This window comes from Triticum aestivum, chromosome 7B (assembly GCF_018294505.1).
Source record: "Triticum aestivum cultivar Chinese Spring chromosome 7B, IWGSC CS RefSeq v2.1, whole genome shotgun sequence".
Classification (NCBI taxonomy): domain Eukaryota; kingdom Viridiplantae; phylum Streptophyta; class Magnoliopsida; order Poales; family Poaceae; genus Triticum; species Triticum aestivum.
Window position 1 is genome coordinate 746,442,243 of NC_057813.1, and position 17,255 is coordinate 746,459,497.

Consider the following 17,255-nt stretch of genomic DNA (forward strand, 5'->3'; position numbering starts at 1 on the left):
TGAACATACTGCCAGGTAAATCTACGGAGCTCACCTGTGCATATCGGATTTCTAAAACCCGTGAACACATGATCATCAGAGAATGGAAGAAATGTATGGACATTCGCAAGGAGGTTCTTGGAAGTAACATTCAGCGAAAGGCAAGAATGGGAGACAGGCTAATCTCCATTCTCCATAATGAAGAGTCAGGGGCTATCTTGTTTTTTGTTATTTTACCTTAGAAAATGTAGTAGGTCTTAATCGAATGTAATAGGTCCTATGAGGTACAATATGTTTATTATGTGGTAATGTGTTAGAGTTGATAATGATGATCTTGAGGAGGTGTTATGTGATGTCAATGATGAAAACGATGATATTGAGGAGGTGTTATATGACAATGATGTATTATGATGCTAAGTTGTTAATGATATGATGATGATGATGATATTATTATATCATTGGGTGAAAGAACCGCGGATTAGTTTCAATTGGATGGACATCCACTTGAAACTAGTCCACGGTTCTTTCACCCCATGATGTAATAACTCATTATGATGTAAAAACAATCAATAAATTCCTGTTGTATGAAAACTTGTGTAAAGGTGTATGAATACAACATGAAAAAGAAAAGAAATAAAATACTAAATAATAGTAGTAGCGCGGGTAAGGAGAAGCGCTACTACTAACTACCAGTAGCGATGTTCCAAAGAACCGCTGCTACTAAGTCAATTTAGCAGTAGCGTGGGTCAAGACGTGCTATTGCTAAGCATTAGCTGTAGCGCCTTATCAGTAGCACTCCTCCCTGCGCTACTGATAGGCCCAAAACCCGCGCTGCTGCTAGGCTTTTCCCTAGTATTGGAGGTTGCTTCTCGAGGGGGCGACCAAGGCGGCACCGACGGAAGAATCGAGCGCGCAGACGTGACACATGAGCACAGGAACACGCAGGCGGCACTGACGGAAGAATCGAGCGCGCAGACGTGACACATGAGCACAGGAACACGCAGGCGGCACTGACGGAAGAATCGAGCGCGCAGACGGGACACATGAGCACAGGAACACGCAGGCGGCACTGACAGAAGAATCGAGCGCGCAGACGCGACACATGAGCACAGGAACACGCAGGCGGCACTGACGGAAGAATCGAGCGCGCAGACGTGACACATGAGCACAGGAACACGCAGGCGGCACTGACGGAAGAATCGAGCACGCAAACGTGACACATGAGCACAGGAACACGCAGGCGGCACTGACGGAAGAATCGAGCGCGCAGACGTGACACATGAGCACAGGAACACGCAGGCGGCACTGACGGAAGAATCGAGCACGCAAACGTGACACATGAGCACAGGAACACGCATGCGGCACTGACGGAAGAATCGAGCGCGCAGACGTGACACATGAGCACAGGAACACGCAGGCGGCACTGACGAAAGAATCGAGCACGCGAACGTGACACATGAGCACAGGAACACGCAGGCGGCACTGACGGAAGAATCGAGCGCGCAGACGTGACACATGAGCACAGGAACACGCAGGCAGCCGATCGTACTACAACAATAGAAAGCCAACACATGTCGGGCCATGCATGCAGCCGAGCGGGCACAAAGGCCCATGGCAAAAAATCAGTGCAACAGGAGAAGCCCATCCTGCTGCCAACACGTAGACGCAATCAGCATGCAAATCCTGAAAAACAACCAGGCCGACGCAATCAGCATGCAAATCCTGAGAAACAACCAGGCCACACATGCACGCGACCACGCCAGTGACAAGAACAACCAGAAGAAGTGATCGACATGGCGCCGCTGTCCACGGAACGCAAACAAGGCAAAAAAACGCTAAGCTTACTCTAGACTTATCAAGATAAATCGCATGCCAGTTCAAAAAATTTGAATCAAACTTCTAAACACACAAGGCCTTTGTACACAGCCATGTCCCAAAGAAATAGCACGTGTCATGTTCAAACTTACCCTGCACAGGTGTCCGGTACGGACCTGCTGTACAGGCTTGTGCTTTGTCTATGACTTGTGTGCGGCAACCACACATGGCATGGGTCCAAACTTGCACTAGCACCTCTACTCAATCTGATCTCGTTCGTCCTAATGTTTAAAGCCTCTGTGTGCATCGTCTAAAACCACAACAAGAATAGTGAAATAGAGGAAGCATATATAGTACCACGATAAGTGCCGAACGTTACCGGGCCACACGTACGTACATACGTGTGACGTGTCCCGGGACGGACATGCATGCACGTTCGATCCGTTCATTGGCTGGTGAATGGATGGACACGACGACGACGGACGCCGCGCGGGAGAAGGTGACTGATCAATGCATGATACTAGTATAATCCAGCGAACGCCCAAAAAGCAGCTTTGTACTTGCGCACTGTAGGCTGGCCCGATCGAACCAACCACCGTTCAATCCTCTTCTGCGTGTAAAAGTTGCATTGGCGTCACATGCTGTGCGGACGGCTCTGGATCCATCGAGCGGGTCAAAGTACGCAATCATAGGCTCGCGCCTAAACCCTGCCTGCCACCTTTATTAGTTATTACAGCCACTGGTTCATGATTAATCAAAGAACTCCGGCCGATACACATGCTGTGCTGTGCATGCCGCGGCGAGTCTCATCGGCTCATCGTGTTGATTCTGACCATCAAAAAGAAGCAAGCAGATTTTTCTTTTTGAGCAAAGGGCGGGCGATGGATGGGCATGACGAGTCGACGAGACGTGATGTAGCGCCCAAAAGCGGCTTTAGACTTTTGGCACTTTGGGCTTTGTATAGGTTGGTCGGTTAGGCGGGAAGAATACACACATGCATGGACATGGATCCTTACGAGCCAAGGAACGTAACCACCATTCACTCTGTGTGGCGTGTCAAGTTGGAGAGTTTAAGTCGGCCGCTCGGAGCATCTCCAACACGGACTTTCAAATCGCCCACACCCCTATGGACCGCGTGATTTGGATGTGCTTTGCCATTTAATGTGGGTGTGTAACGGTGTGCTGACCGTTCCAGACTACTCCCGCCACCCCGCTTGGGTGACACGAAGGCCACCACCACCGCGTTGTAGAGTTGCACAACTGGTGACCTGCCTTCTTCATGGGGCGGTAAGCCACGGCGACCGTCTCCCCCCCCCCCCCCCCCCCCCGCCCAAAAACCAAGACTGCTCCTTGATTCGGGGCGGCGGGGGGAGGCTATTCTTCCACTCCCGCTGAAGCATATCCCTTGGAGATTCATGACAGTTCATGAGCGGGCTTCCGAACATAGGGAAAGCATGTCGTGGGAGTGGAGATGCGCCGCTGCCTGCATTTAGACTAGTTTTAGCATAGCCTGGTATAGTCTAGTTAAAACAACTTTGCTGCGTTGCATACGTCCTCAACACCGTACCATGCGTGTCTGAACCGAGCTGATTCATAATTTTATTTTTAAGATAACGACGTCCTATATTTTATATTTCAAGTGGTATTGTTCATAGAAATACATAAAATCGGCGGTGGATCGAAAAACACACATGACGGCCAATATCAATAGTTGTTGCCATCCTAGCCGATCTATTGTTGTTCATAGATAAAATCATAAACCAAAAAATTATAAACTACGGTTCTTAATCTCTTTCAAGATCATGTAATGCCCCCCCCCCCCCCCCCGAATTCTATGCCACCTCCACCTCTCGGATGACTCACAGACGGTCACTCGCCACAATATTATGTTAGTGGGGCTGATTCATAAATAATAATAAAGCTGAAAACGCTCGAAACAGAACAAATCAACGGACGGCGGGTAACACCGCAAATGGTATGTCTCGCTTAATGCGAGAACGTAGCTTGCACCGCCTCTGCCGATCGATGAAATGGGCTGCCTCATTAAGTGAGCGGTTTAGGAAAGCTTCCGAGGACCGATTCGTATAACCTTCCCTCTGGTTTTGACAGTTTTGGGAAGGATCTACGCCTTTTTCCTATGTTTTTCTTTATCGTTTTTAGGTTTTCATTTTCATTTTCATTTTTTTTTTCATTTTTTTCTTCTTATTTTCAAATACATGTTGATTTCTTAATAGATGTTAAGCATATTTTGTATATTACTCAAGCGTATTTAGATACACATTGTACATTTTTTAAATACACGTTGAGCATTTATCTGATTACATGTTGTACATTTGTAAAATCTGCATTAAACATTTTTTTTAAACACATGGTGACAATTTGTTTTCTAAATTACCTGAGTTTTTTTTACATTTTCATGAACCATTTTTGAAAATGCCACAAAACATATTTTTAAACACGTGAATTTTTTTAGATGACATGAGCAAATTTTTAAATGGCACAGATATTTAATTTTTTTACAGGAACAAAATTTTCGTTTTTCACTCAAATTTTCAATTTCCACATTTTTTTTGAAATGTCATGGACATTTTTTCTGAATGGTATGAACATTTCTTTAAGTTGGGCAAACAATTTCTTTTACAATGCATGGATATTTTAAAATGCGTGGTGAACATTTTTTTTAAATGTTAAGAACATTTTTCTGAAATGTCATCAACATTTTTTCTGAATGGTGACAAGTTCAGATGGAGTAATGAAGCTCAAGTAGGTTTTGAGGAACTGAAAAAGGTGCTCTCCCACGCAACCAACCAGTACTTGTTGCCCCGAGTGAAAAAGAACCTTTGCTCTTATATATTGTTGCAACAAGTCAAGTGGTGAGTGTGGTGCTAATAGTGGAGTGCGATGAACAAGACAAAACCCTAAAACTTCAACAGCCCGTTTATTACATATCAGAAGTTTTGACTCCTTCCAAACAAAGGTACCCACATTACGAAAAGTTAGTTTACAGTATTTACCTACTCCCTCCATTTTTAAATATAAGTCTTTTTAGAGATTCCAATATGAACTACATACAGATGTAAATAGACATATTTTAGAATATAGATTCACTCATTCTGTTATTTATGTAGTCCGTATTGGAATCTCGAAAAGGACTTATATTTAGGAACGGAGGGAGTAGCGAAAAAGAAGAGGGACGCTAGCCTCTTGTCTAAAAAAAAAGCTCGACAACGAGTCAGTAACAAAAAAGAAGAAGAACGACGACAAAGGCTCCTCGTTGGCGAGAACTGATCCAATAGCTTTCCATCAAAATTTACCGCAAATCAAATGGTGGTAACACATTGCTCATGGAAACTTCTGATTCTGTTGGTGAAGGGCACACTGGACATTCATTTGGATACACATTGTTTTTTCGAACCATGCAGGAGGACTGCATGTATTTTATTTGGATACACATTCATGGAGGACACCTTGATGCTCATGAGTAGGGAGCCGAATGACATGCATTGGTGGGTAGCTGGTGTTGTAGGATATGCGACACCAGAGCACCCTGACGGCCAAGAGTGACATCTGAAGCTATCGTGTGCTGCTCTTTGAGCTCGTGACCGGGCGCCTCACCGAGAAGCAGGTCAAGAAACTTACCTTCATCCCGCATAACCTCCCCTCCTTGTAAATTTCCTCAAAGCTTCTGTTGCTGCATTGCAACTGCAATCTATAATCTTGCAACCAAATTGTGTCGCCTTTCTGTGATTGTTGTTCATTGCAACCCGATTAGTCTGAATCTCTACCTACGCCCTGTTCTGTTTGGTAGTAGTGTAATGTAAGCGAACACCTTCGACAATGTGTTATTATGTACTCCCTCCGTCCCAAAATAAGTTTCTCAACTTTAGTACAACTTTGTACTAATGTTAGTACAAAGTTGCGACACTTATTTTGGGACGGAGGAAGTAGTATGTTACAAAGAGCGTCATATGTACTAAACTCAAATGTAAAATTAGCAAGTTGCAACCAGTTTTTCGTTTGGGCAAAATGTGCCTTTTGGTTCAGAGTTTGTCCGCACACACAGCATATAGACGCTTGCAGACATAAAGTTGACAATGGTGGCAAGATAAATTGGTCACAAAATATGATCCATGAGTGTGTGACCAAATGATGAAATCCAGTGGTAAATCAAATACAATGACAGAAACAGATCATCTTCAAAAGATAGAATCAGATAAGGGAAACGATAGATAGAGCACATCATAGTTTCTCTACCCCCGGGCATTAGCATAAAACGGAGTCAACAATATAAATGTGTATCCACTAATACCAAATCGAAAGAATTCATCGATCAACCATGTTGGCACAGAGATCATGGATTTCCTTGCACGCAATGGTATTCTCATTTGTTGCCCTCGCTAGCAACTGCTTCTTCATCGTCGATTTCCATGATCGATAATGAATTGCTTTGTCCAATAGCAACCCTGCAAGATAAAAAAATATTATGCTCTTAAACTTTGACATCATTGGAAATGGGGATAATGTTAAAAGGAGCTGGCGGTAATGAACATGTAGAAATTGTAGGATGATAATATTGTGTGTTGTATGTTGTATTGATCTGACCCACGTGTGGGATATATATAGAGTACAATATGTGAGAGAGACTTGGAGTAGGGGACAAGTCGTACATGGTTTAAACCAATCCTATCTCTAACTCCTAATCTCTAACTTAAAACATAATTATACTTCTAACATTCCCCCTCAGTCGTAGCGGGAGTGAAGCGGACGATGACGAATGAATTTGAACTCTTGTGCTTTCGTCGTCTTCTCTGCCGCGCCATCATCAACTGCGTCTCTGATGAGTCGACACCTAGGGCGGTGACTGCGTCCCTTTCTGGTGCCTTCCTGTCTTCTCCTCTATTCCCTCCCGCAGTCACAGCGGGAGTGGCGTGGACGCTAGTGACGACGCGGACGCTGTTGACTGGAGTTGTTGCCGATGAGTTGCTGTAGACGTAGCCATTAATGTCAATGTCCAGGTAGCCGATCATGGTGATGTAGCCGTGGTCGATGTGTCCATGTGCATGATTCCTGGATGGAAACGTTAGCATGCATGGGCATACCTACGCATGGCTGGAAGGAGACTCTGTTGGCTGCACAGGGACGCTTGGTGGAGCTTGATGTCGAGGGGCTGGCAGATGTTGTGGGGTTGATGCAGATCCGATCGCATCCCTGTTGGAGAAGCCGCCGGTTGGTCTTCTGGAACGCGCTCGTGCGCTGTGCGCGACGTACGCGGACAGCTGGTTGGCGCTGCAGTATGGAATCCCCTGGCGAGGCTGCGACTCCGACGATGAACGTCGTGTGCAGCGGCTGGAAATCGATCTGTACGTGGATGCAATCTGGTTGCAGGGGGCTCGCCGCGTACTGGCCGTGGAGTTCCCTCCCGTGATCCAGTCTTGGTGTGCGGCCGTGCAAGAGCCCGTGCACCATCGCCTGTTCGAGCGAGGGATCCAGGAAGCACGCCGGGTGGCGTGATTTGGCCACCGTCTGGGATAAAGATTTCTGCACCGATCTGCTAGGATTTTTCTCACCGGAATTTGGGTCTTCAGATATTTATTTGGTGGCTAAAGAAAACCTAATCTAATAGAATTTCGAAAATTGAATTGACCTAATCTATGGAACTGATCAATCTATGAACCGATCTAATCTCTGATTGATCGCGTGCCGCGCCCCCGGGGAGAGGAGATTAATCTCCCCGGGGGTGGCGCGCTGCGGAAGTAGCGGAAGGTCCTAGGATCGGCGTCGTTAGACAAACCGCTCTAATACCATGTAGAAATTGTAGGATGATAATATTGTGTGTTGTATGTTGTATTGATCTGACCCACGTGTGGGATATATATAGAGTACAATATGTGAGAGAGACTTGGAGTAGGGGACAAGTTATACATGGTTTAAACCAATCCTATCTCTAACTCCTAATCTCTAACTTAAAACATAATTATACTTCTAACAGAACAAACTATACATATGTTTAAACAATGGCCGGAAAAATGGTTGATTACTGATTATTGTTAAATTTATTTTCTACTGCCTACAATTTATTTTCTACTTCTAACAGAGCATGCAGAGAAGCATTGTTCTTACGCAGCAAAACCCAAAAGTAAGATGGGAACAAAAAAAAAGGATATATAGATACCTTAGGCAGTCAAAAAGTTAAAGAAGTAGAGAGAACAAGGATGCATAGACACCTTAGGCAGTCAAAAAGTAAAAGGAAACAAGGATAGGGATGCATAGGTACCTCCTTGAACCCATCAAACATACAAGACCACGAACAGGTCCACCAGCCTGTAGGTTAACGGTCCTCACGAGCCTGCAGACGAATATTGAGCACACTTTCAATTTCCCAAGAGAAAATTAAGATTCAAATTAGATAACCATGTCTATGGATTACGTTGATTCTAGATAATAAGAAGACAATGAGATAGCAAGCAATATGGGTGGTTTCAAAATCTGAAGGAAAATGATATATTCTCTGTTGATCAATAACCTGAAATCAGTGGAGCTCCACACTTGGACAGTTCTATGTTTTGAAGCTGTAACCAGATATGGACGACCGGGAAGGGAAATGGCAAAAATAACTGGTGACATGATAGCTTCGACCGTATGAATGCAGGCCATTTTCTGCAAGTCCCATATCTGTTTTGATAGAAACAAATTAAGCATACATATTTTCAGCATTATTACTCACTATGCGCATGTGTACTCTATTAGCTAGTTGTGACGTTCAATAACAATGGCTTACGAACCTTGGCAGTACAATCATTAGAGCCAGTGATCAAATACTGACGATTATCACGTCTGAAAAAGTCAAGGCAGTTCACTTGGTCCAAATGCCCCGACAGAGTATAATTTCGTACAGGAGAATCGAGGCTCCAAACCTGAACATGAACAATGTAGTCCATGAGCATGAGGTAATTAATTCAGGTTTTGTAGCTGAACTTATCTTCATACTTCAAATTTTACTTAGCGTAAGGACAAACCCGACCAAACCTCTATTGTGCCATCTTGCAACGCAGCCGCAAAACTATTGGTGTCCTCTTGGTTAAACATGACCTGAAATATAACGCTGCTAGTGGCAAATGTTCGTGTGCACTTCCAGGCCTTGTTCCAGTCCCAGAGCTTCCCCGATGACAGCACACACGGCTGGATTGGATGAACGGCTAGGGGGATAATGTAACGAAAATCAGCATGGAAACTCTTGATCTTTTTCATGTGTGTTCCAGAGACACATTTGTACACATAAACGATACCATCATCTGCCCCAGCCACAATCCATTGTTTTCTTGCAATAAATTTGATGGAGGAAACTGCAATGAGAGTTTAAAAATTATTTATTACCATTATGATGATGTCTAGATGACGTGAGAAGCTTAGTTAGAAAAGAGCCAGAAAGAATGCCTGGTTGCTCTGAGATTTTAAGGGAATCCATCAATTCCTGCGTGCTAGACTGCCAGTAAATACGAGCAACTTTGTTAGTTCAACGCAATAAAACAAGGCATACATTTCCATCTGCCGATGCATACAGGTTGATGGAGCTTTTGTTGTGATGACGCTTTACATCTAACAGAACTATATACATATGACACCACTACGTTGGTCGCCATCCATCCCAATTCCCAGTTTTCTCCAGGACGTAGGTTTCAGATGCGCTGTCGCTGTGTATTCTCCCCACGACTAAGCTAGCTCTCACCTTTCAGTCCAAGTTCTCAAAGTCCCCTACCTACGTGATACGTTGGCAATCCAGCCAATGTTGCGAATGATCTATCCGGCAATTTGACTTGTTGTGGTGCGAGCGGATGAGTCGACAAGGGGTGAATTCAACGAGCAAGATCGGAAGAGCATAGAGGACGAAGTGCCAAGATTAGAAAGAGATTAGGAATAATCTTGAGTAGTTAATTAGCGCACGTGTACATGTAGAAGTGCACGCATTATGCGTGATGTGTCCTAGTAGTATTCGGTTTAGAGTACAAGTTTGAGTTATGTCTGCACGTGTACTACTAGTAGTCCGCGTAGGATCTGTGTTTTAGTTGGATTAGTTTGAGTTTGAGTAGGATTTTGTCCAAGAGTCTGGACTAGGAAGAGTTGAACGCGAGGGCTTGGCTGAACGTGTGGCCATAGTGATTATTTATCGTGTGGAAAAAAGGTAGAAAACCAGAGAAAATAAAGAGGAAAAAGAACAAGGCTCGACAAGTGCTATTAGCAAAAAAAAAAAAAATCGCGTGTGCTTGTGTTCATCATGTTTTGATGTGATCGATCCGTGGGCAAGTTTTAACAATTGGTATCAGAGCTAGATCGATTTGAGGCGTGCTTACCCCAAGGTGGTGACCTACTAGCGCCTCGGGTGGACAATGAAGTCGTTGGGTGGTGCATCGACGAGAAGGGTCGTGCGATTGTCGTTCGGCAGAGCGACATGGAGGGAGACAATAGGCTGTCGCCGGGAAGGCGGTGGAAGAAGATCGTTGACGGGAGCGGTGGTGCCATGGTGCGGTGCCGGAAAGTCGTCAAGATCGTTGTCCGGAGAGTTAGAGTCAAGATTCGTGCGGTTCGGTCGGTCGTCATCATCGTCATGTCCAAGTGTTCGTCTCCGTGAGGAGGCGTTGTAGATGAAGCGCACCCAGGTCGTCTATGTGTCTCGACAGGAGGATCAAGTTCAAGTATATGGTGGTGATAAACCAGTGGAGTGAGTCTCTTCAATGAGGCCATGTCTCTACATGAGGCTGGAGTGCACGAGTGGTGTGATCCACAAGGAGTCTACATGTATCTCACTAGTGTGGATGGTGTAGTCCACCGGGTGTATTTCACAGGTTAGTAGCGAGGATGGGTAATCCAAGGCATATTTGATGTGGTCCGTAAATTCGCCAAGTCAAAATTGCAGGGGAGATTGTTGCAAATGATCTATCCGGCAATTTGACTTGTCTTGGTGCGAGGGGCTGAGTCGACAAGGGGTGAATCGTCAACGAGCAAGATTTGAAGAGCATATAAGACAAAGTGTCAAGATTAGGAAAAGATTGTTACGAATAATATTGAGACCTTTTATAGTACATCTAAGATATATGGACCATCCATTTTAGTGAACGAATGTACCAGATTTATCAATACTACCGCACGGTTTGTGTAGTATATTAAGGCGTTAAGGATATTTTTGGTAGTTAATAAATTAAATTCAGCTTTCCCCGGACACGCCGAGGTCATTGACGCAGGCACACCTAATGATTCGACGCAGCCGCGCCACGATGACCATGGCCATCTACTCGGACGCATAGGAGTTGCTCTCTACATCGCTCGGAGCCCCAGGCCACGGACCCCACCTCCGGCCGCTCCCTGAGATCACTTCCTCCCTGCGTCGTCAACGATTTCTCTCCCTCACGTAGGTAACTCAGTCCTTCATATCTCTCTCTAGTCTCTCCACTGTTAGCTGTGTGTGCCTGCTGGATGGATGGTGCGCATCTGTGCTAGCTTAGTTCTGAATGTGTGCGCCCGCACGCGGGATTAGTACATGATATACTTAAAACCAATCAATCCAGTGGCGATAGTCATCCCAGTCAACCTGCGGACCTTTTGATGTGCGCGACGGGGGGAAAGCAGGGAGCGTCGATGGCAGAGGTTGTAGGGACGGTGGCTTGCAAATGGCTTTGGGAATCGGAATGGTGAAGGTTGGGGGCTGCGGTCGGCGGCGATTATCGTCGGAGGCTGGGGACGACGGCACGCAATCGGCGTCCGCTATAATGATTATAGTTAATTAGATGAATCATATTTCATTTAGTTAACTGAATAATTACAGTTAGATCTCAAAGGACTAATATACCCCTAATAAGGAATTACTAAGACCGTTGGATCGGTTTAATACTACTCATTATATTGGATAGTATGATGTACCGTAAAAAATCTCATAATCTTGGGTAGTTAATTAGTGTCACTTGTGCATGTAGAAGTGCACGCACGTATGCGTGATGTGTCCTAGTAGTATTCGGTTTAGAGTACTAAGTTTGAGTCATGTCTGCACGTGTACTACTAGTAGTCCGTGTAAGAGCTGTGTCTTAGTTGGATTAGTTTGAGTTTGAGTAGATTTGTATAAGAGTCGGACTAGGAAGAGTTGGACATGAGGGCTTGGCTGAACTTATATATACACGGGCAGGCCATGGCGATTATATATCGTGTGGGAAAAAGGGAGAAAACCAGAGAAAATAAAGAGGAAAAAGAACAAGGCACGACCTTTGGCGAAAATTTTCGTGTGTGTTTGCGTTCATCATGATTTGACATGATCGATCTGTGGGCGAGTTCCAACAGCCAATATCTACTTGAACCGGCAAAAAAATAATCTGCTTGTCACAAACACGCTTTAGAGTATTTTTCCAAGATTATTTGAATGAGCCATCTGTGGTACTGCCATCCAAGATGATGTTTTTGTTCTTGTAGAGGAGAACTATTTGCAGTTAACTTATTGGTTATTTTATGTGACCAACTGGCAGTTAATTTGTACCAAAGTTCCCTGCAACCTCCAAGTGCTAAGAATGAAAGCATTCAGTGAAGTGAAGTTGAAAAATTAAGATCACAGAGCGTGGTGATAATTTCTACCTTTGGGTGGAAAACTCTGTGCATCCAAGATGTCCATGCAGAAGCCGATGATGCTCGGATTTGCCTTTGATTAATAGACTACATCAGCAACAAATAATTCAAATTATAAGTATACTATGTTTTTATGAATGTACAACACGAGAGAATACATTAACTTGCCTTTGAGTCGTACTTCCACCAAAAAACGCGTCCATCTCGATGACCGGTTATAATCCTTTGTGAAAATTTTAAGAAAATTACCATAGGTTAGTGGTATCCAGAACAATAATGTGATAATTATTACTGGAGAAAAAAGAGATTCTAGTACTCATATCATGCTATGAACTCACCATGGTTCCGTTGGATGTCCATCTATGGATGTGCTAATAGAGATGTCCTCTGTGGATATGATCTGGACCCAAAAATAACTCTCGTCGGCATTAGGGATAATACCAGCTCAAAGTTTCTCCATTTTAGGGAACACTAGCTCAAAGTTTGAGATGAAGCTAAAAGAGAAAGGAAGAGGATTTTCTGAACCATGGCTCTGCTGATCCATGTCACTACATCCCAGGATGCAAATTATGTTGCTATCCAAAATTTTCCTTTTATGTGCACCACTTCTGTCTTTTCAAAGCAAAAAATGTGTCGCTTAATCATGAAAAGTTGGGCATGTATAAAAGAACAGAACATGCATGATTTCAAGTATTAAATCAGAATATTTCTGAATTTTTGTTTTGAGGAAACGGTAGCATGTGAGTTGCGGGTGGTTGGACAAGGATGTGGCATCTTAGGGATGTGGTGAGATCTTTTGCCTGCGGGACTTTATAGGGAAAGATGGTATACAAAATAATGTTTTGTACATATAGTTCTATAATAACTTTAATCTACATTGTCCTCACCGTTTTCCAAGAAAATTAAACAATTAATGTTTTGTGTAGATGAACCAACTCACCTCAGACGTCGTCAGCCCTATTTGAAGTGGACTGTATACAGTTTTTAGTGCCACCTGATGCACCAAATCTCCCATCTCTTTCGCTTCAGAAAAGAAATCATCACACTTGGATTGGTCTTTGAATAGCATTTTGTACCTATCCCCTGATGTACTGCTCTGAATAACCAGACCAAGTGATGCTTGTTCCTTTTTCATGACCAAAGTGTAAGAGGATCTGGGAGGCACAATACCGTATAGTTGCTCATACTTGAAGTGGCCCATTGATGTCCCACTCTTTTCTATAAGCCTGAATGCCACATTCTGATCTATGTTGTTTGTTAGGTGCAGTGAGCACGGGATGGACTTGTTGGGCTCACGAGCGAACCACATCTCCAGAGGGTTGTGGCCATCAGGTAGGTTTCTAACCTTATCAATATTATTGCCCCCTGGTCTCGTCATATAATATAACGATGAATCGCTATGGTGCCCAGATTCCTCTGGATAATTATTTTGATTATTGATATCCATAATTTCTACCACATCGTCTTTTACAATCACAACCCTAACAAATAAAAAAACGTATTAACAAGTCTGGCATGAATTATACATAGGAGGTAGATGCAGGCATGGTTTTTCATCAGTGGGTTTACACAGCTAAATAAAAGATTACCTTCCTGTTAAACATGTGAGACCGTGAGCAGATCCACCACATCCAATGTTGCTGATCCTGTCAAGCTTAAACTTGCGGTCATATGTATAAAAATAAGAAACTTTTGAATTGAATTTGACTTGATGCAATCTTTTAACAGAAATGTTAAACATGAACTATATTTTTTTCCTCAAAATGTTTAACACATATATGGTCCAATTACTACACAAATACTAATGCAAAAAATATAACTTGTGAGTGACATGCATAGCTTCATTCCCTGGAAAGAAAAAAGAAATGCATGGCTTGATGAGATGACATTGTTTGCATGGATAGAATGATTCAAAAAATGTAATTTATGAGTACATGTATGACTTGCTGATGTCACAGAAGTTCAATCAAATGGCTACCAATAATTGGAGTAGTAGACTTGTGAGTGCATTGCAAGACTTGACTTCCTCGGAATAAAAGACATGCATTAATGTCTTGATGAGGTGGCATTGTTTGCATCGATAGATTAATGCAAAAATTTAATTATAACTTATGCGCACATTAATGATTTGCTGGTGCGATACAATTTTGATGGACACCTATCAATAATTGAGGTGATGTGAAGACACACATGCAGAGAAATCTGGTACTGTCGGCTAGCTATTTAGATGTAGAATGTTACGCTAGCCCATAAGACCGAGCACAACGACTAAGCAGCGCAAAACCGTCTCTTTTATTTAACATGGATGTACATCGATCCACCGTTCATTTAGCTAATTATAAGGATCTTTCTGGGCACGATGCACCTTGGTTAAGACTAACAAGTAGCCAGGTATCAGACATATAATATATGTATGTCGGCCAGTCGCCCCATGAATATGATAGCTTAAGCGTGCAATTAAGTACAATAACCCCTAAGCACGCAGTGTAGATGTGAGATGCTAGATTATAGTGACCAAAATATGCCAAACCGTATGTATGGAAGTCGATGTGATGCCGTCGGCCGCAAATTGCCGCTTGAATATGTTAGCGTTAGCGTATTTCTAGGCTTTGACTAAATTACACTGCCCCCCTAAAGCGACTGAGATGTGTGATGCTAGATTAATTAATTAAACTAGTAACCAAAACCTGCCAATGGTATCGAAGTCCATGACTCCATTTGATGGCACTGTCGGCCGTGAAGGAAGACTTGGTACATATGGATTCTAGCTGTTCTGGAAATAGGAAAGGAGTATGTAATTGCTATATATCAACACTTTCTTTTTTGAGAAAATGGAATATTCCGTTACATGCTACTCCCTCCGTTCCAAAATAAATGCCATGATGTATATATCAATCCATTTTTCTTTTTAGATAAAAAATGGACTCGTTCTCAACCGCGGCCTCTGCATCATCGATAAAAGTTCATAAACATGTAGCGAAATCAGAAAAGTGTGACAGAGACACAGAGTACACTGGGACATTATTCAGACACTACGTCCATCTGAAAGGATAAAATCATGAAGTAACTAACCCAGTAGTCCCGCACGGTCTGATTTAGGAACTCATAGGCAGGGTTTGGTTGGGGAGGAGAATGGAGGACAAGGCTGAAGATTAGAGGTGGCAGATCATCGACCAGGCAAAAGAAAATGGGTCCCGATAACTGCCACATGTGTGGGCGTTAAGAAATCTGCTCACACGTTCTGTGTGGTGCATAAGAGGACCAGCCCACACGCTTGTGTGTTGGCAAAACAATTAGCGTCCACTCGCCTTTTTTTTCCCTCCCGGTCCCTCTTACACGCGTGCGTGTGGGTGAAAATAGATAACGCCCACACATCCGGTACGTCAGGCCTCGTACCTCATGGTCCCGCACGCCCCACGTGACACTTTATCGCGTGCACGCAGTTGCCATGGGCCGGACCCTCGTCTATGTTCGTTTAAGTGTAGTTGTCATGTCGCTGAACTACGGTTGCCATGTCAGACAACTACAGTTGCCATGTCTGCTCAACTGCAGTTGCCATCTCAGGTCAAACTTCCAGATTGCCATTTTTTGGACAACTACAACTGTTGCCATGTGTGGTCTGGTTTACTACAGTTGCCATGATGTCAAAACTTTAGGAGTTGCCACCTACTAACACTTGGCAGTTGCCGTCTAGCACTGAAAAAATGGCATGGCAAAAAAAACATGTTCGGGTAAAATAGATAGTTACCATGTGCTCACAAGCACGTTAGGGCAGTTGCCATGTAAAAAAAAAGAGTTGCCATCGGCTTACGTGCACGCTAGGGCAGTTTGCCATGTACCATGAAAACATATGGCAACTGACATGTTTGGGTAAAAAAAAGAGAGAGTTGCCATCTGCTTGTAATCACACTAGGGCAGTTGCCATGTACACTGCAAAACGCATGGCAACTGGCAGCTTGGGTGTGGGAAAGGAGGCGGACGTGTGGGCAAGATGGCAAACGCCCACACATCAGCCCTTGTGCGTGACTGAAAACTGATGTGTGGGTGAACTGCTAAACGCCCACACACCGGTCCCTCCGTGTGGCAAATCGGATGTGTGGGCGAATTATGTCACACACCACACACACGCCTTGTCCTACGTGGCACATAAAATCAATATTTTTATGCTAAGATTCATGCAAAAGACGCTGGATGGTGATGGAGGCGTGTGGGCGAGTTGGCTAACGCCCACACGTGTGGGCGTTAACATTTCCGAAGAAAATTAATGGTGGAAGGAAAGGATTAGCAGTAGCTTGGAGAAATCGAGTTGATTTGTGGTGAGAATTGTGTGCCAAAGAGGCAAAGACAGTATCCTAGCTGTAGCTGGCCGGTCATAACTTTGCCCTAACTGGATTTGCGACTGCTCAACCTGATGGCTTGCCAATTAGTGCTACCAGACCAAGAGGCAGCTATAACATATTGGCAGCGAACTGATGGCAAACATATGCATAAAGCTGTGATCGACGACGATGAAATTTCCAGAGCATGCAATCGTAGCTAAACATGGTTAATCTAGCAGAAGTTCAATGGATTAAAAGGTGTTAGTGATTAGTTACCTGTAGATGCAAGGGCTGCAGCTCGCTCCTGCGCGCGTACTGAATTAGCTTGCCCGTTTCTGAGATGTTGCCTGGCTAGTCTTCTGAAGCTACCTACATATAGAGGATAGGGGAGGAGATGTGAATGTGAGATTGTATCAGCAGAGAGCTGACCGTTAGATGGATCTAGATCTGCATCCAATTGGTTATTGGTGAACTAGTTTATCCATGCTTGACGAGAAAAATGTTTAGTTAGTACAACTGGACGAATCGTTTCAAAATAAG

At 43.9% G+C, this 17,255-nt stretch overlaps 2 protein-coding genes across 2 annotated transcripts; both read right to left on the bottom strand.

The window, feature by feature from the left end:
- Positions 1–5,877: 5,877 nt before the first annotated feature.
- LOC123161642 (putative coatomer subunit beta'-3) lies at positions 5,878–9,149 on the bottom strand. The gene is made up of 5 exons (XM_044579454.1): positions 8,821–9,149; positions 8,577–8,708; positions 8,318–8,466; positions 8,069–8,140; positions 5,878–6,257 (listed from the first exon to the last, which is right to left on the bottom strand). Exons 1-5 carry the CDS (start codon positions 9,040–9,042, stop codon positions 6,176–6,178), a joined length of 657 nt encoding a protein of 218 aa, XP_044435389.1. The 5' UTR covers positions 9,043–9,149; the 3' UTR covers positions 5,878–6,175.
- An 8-nt stretch (positions 9,150–9,157) lies between these two features.
- Positions 9,158–17,046, bottom strand: LOC123158740 (uncharacterized). Its single transcript, XM_044576615.1, has 7 exons — positions 16,992–17,046; positions 13,986–14,042; positions 13,337–13,877; positions 12,735–12,796; positions 12,565–12,619; positions 12,406–12,483; positions 9,158–9,277 (listed from the first exon to the last, which is right to left on the bottom strand). The coding sequence occupies exons 3-7, from the start codon at positions 13,841–13,843 to the stop codon at positions 9,158–9,160; spliced, it is 822 nt and encodes a 273-aa protein (XP_044432550.1). The 5' UTR covers positions 13,844–13,877; positions 13,986–14,042; positions 16,992–17,046.
- Positions 17,047–17,255: the final 209 nt, after the last annotated feature.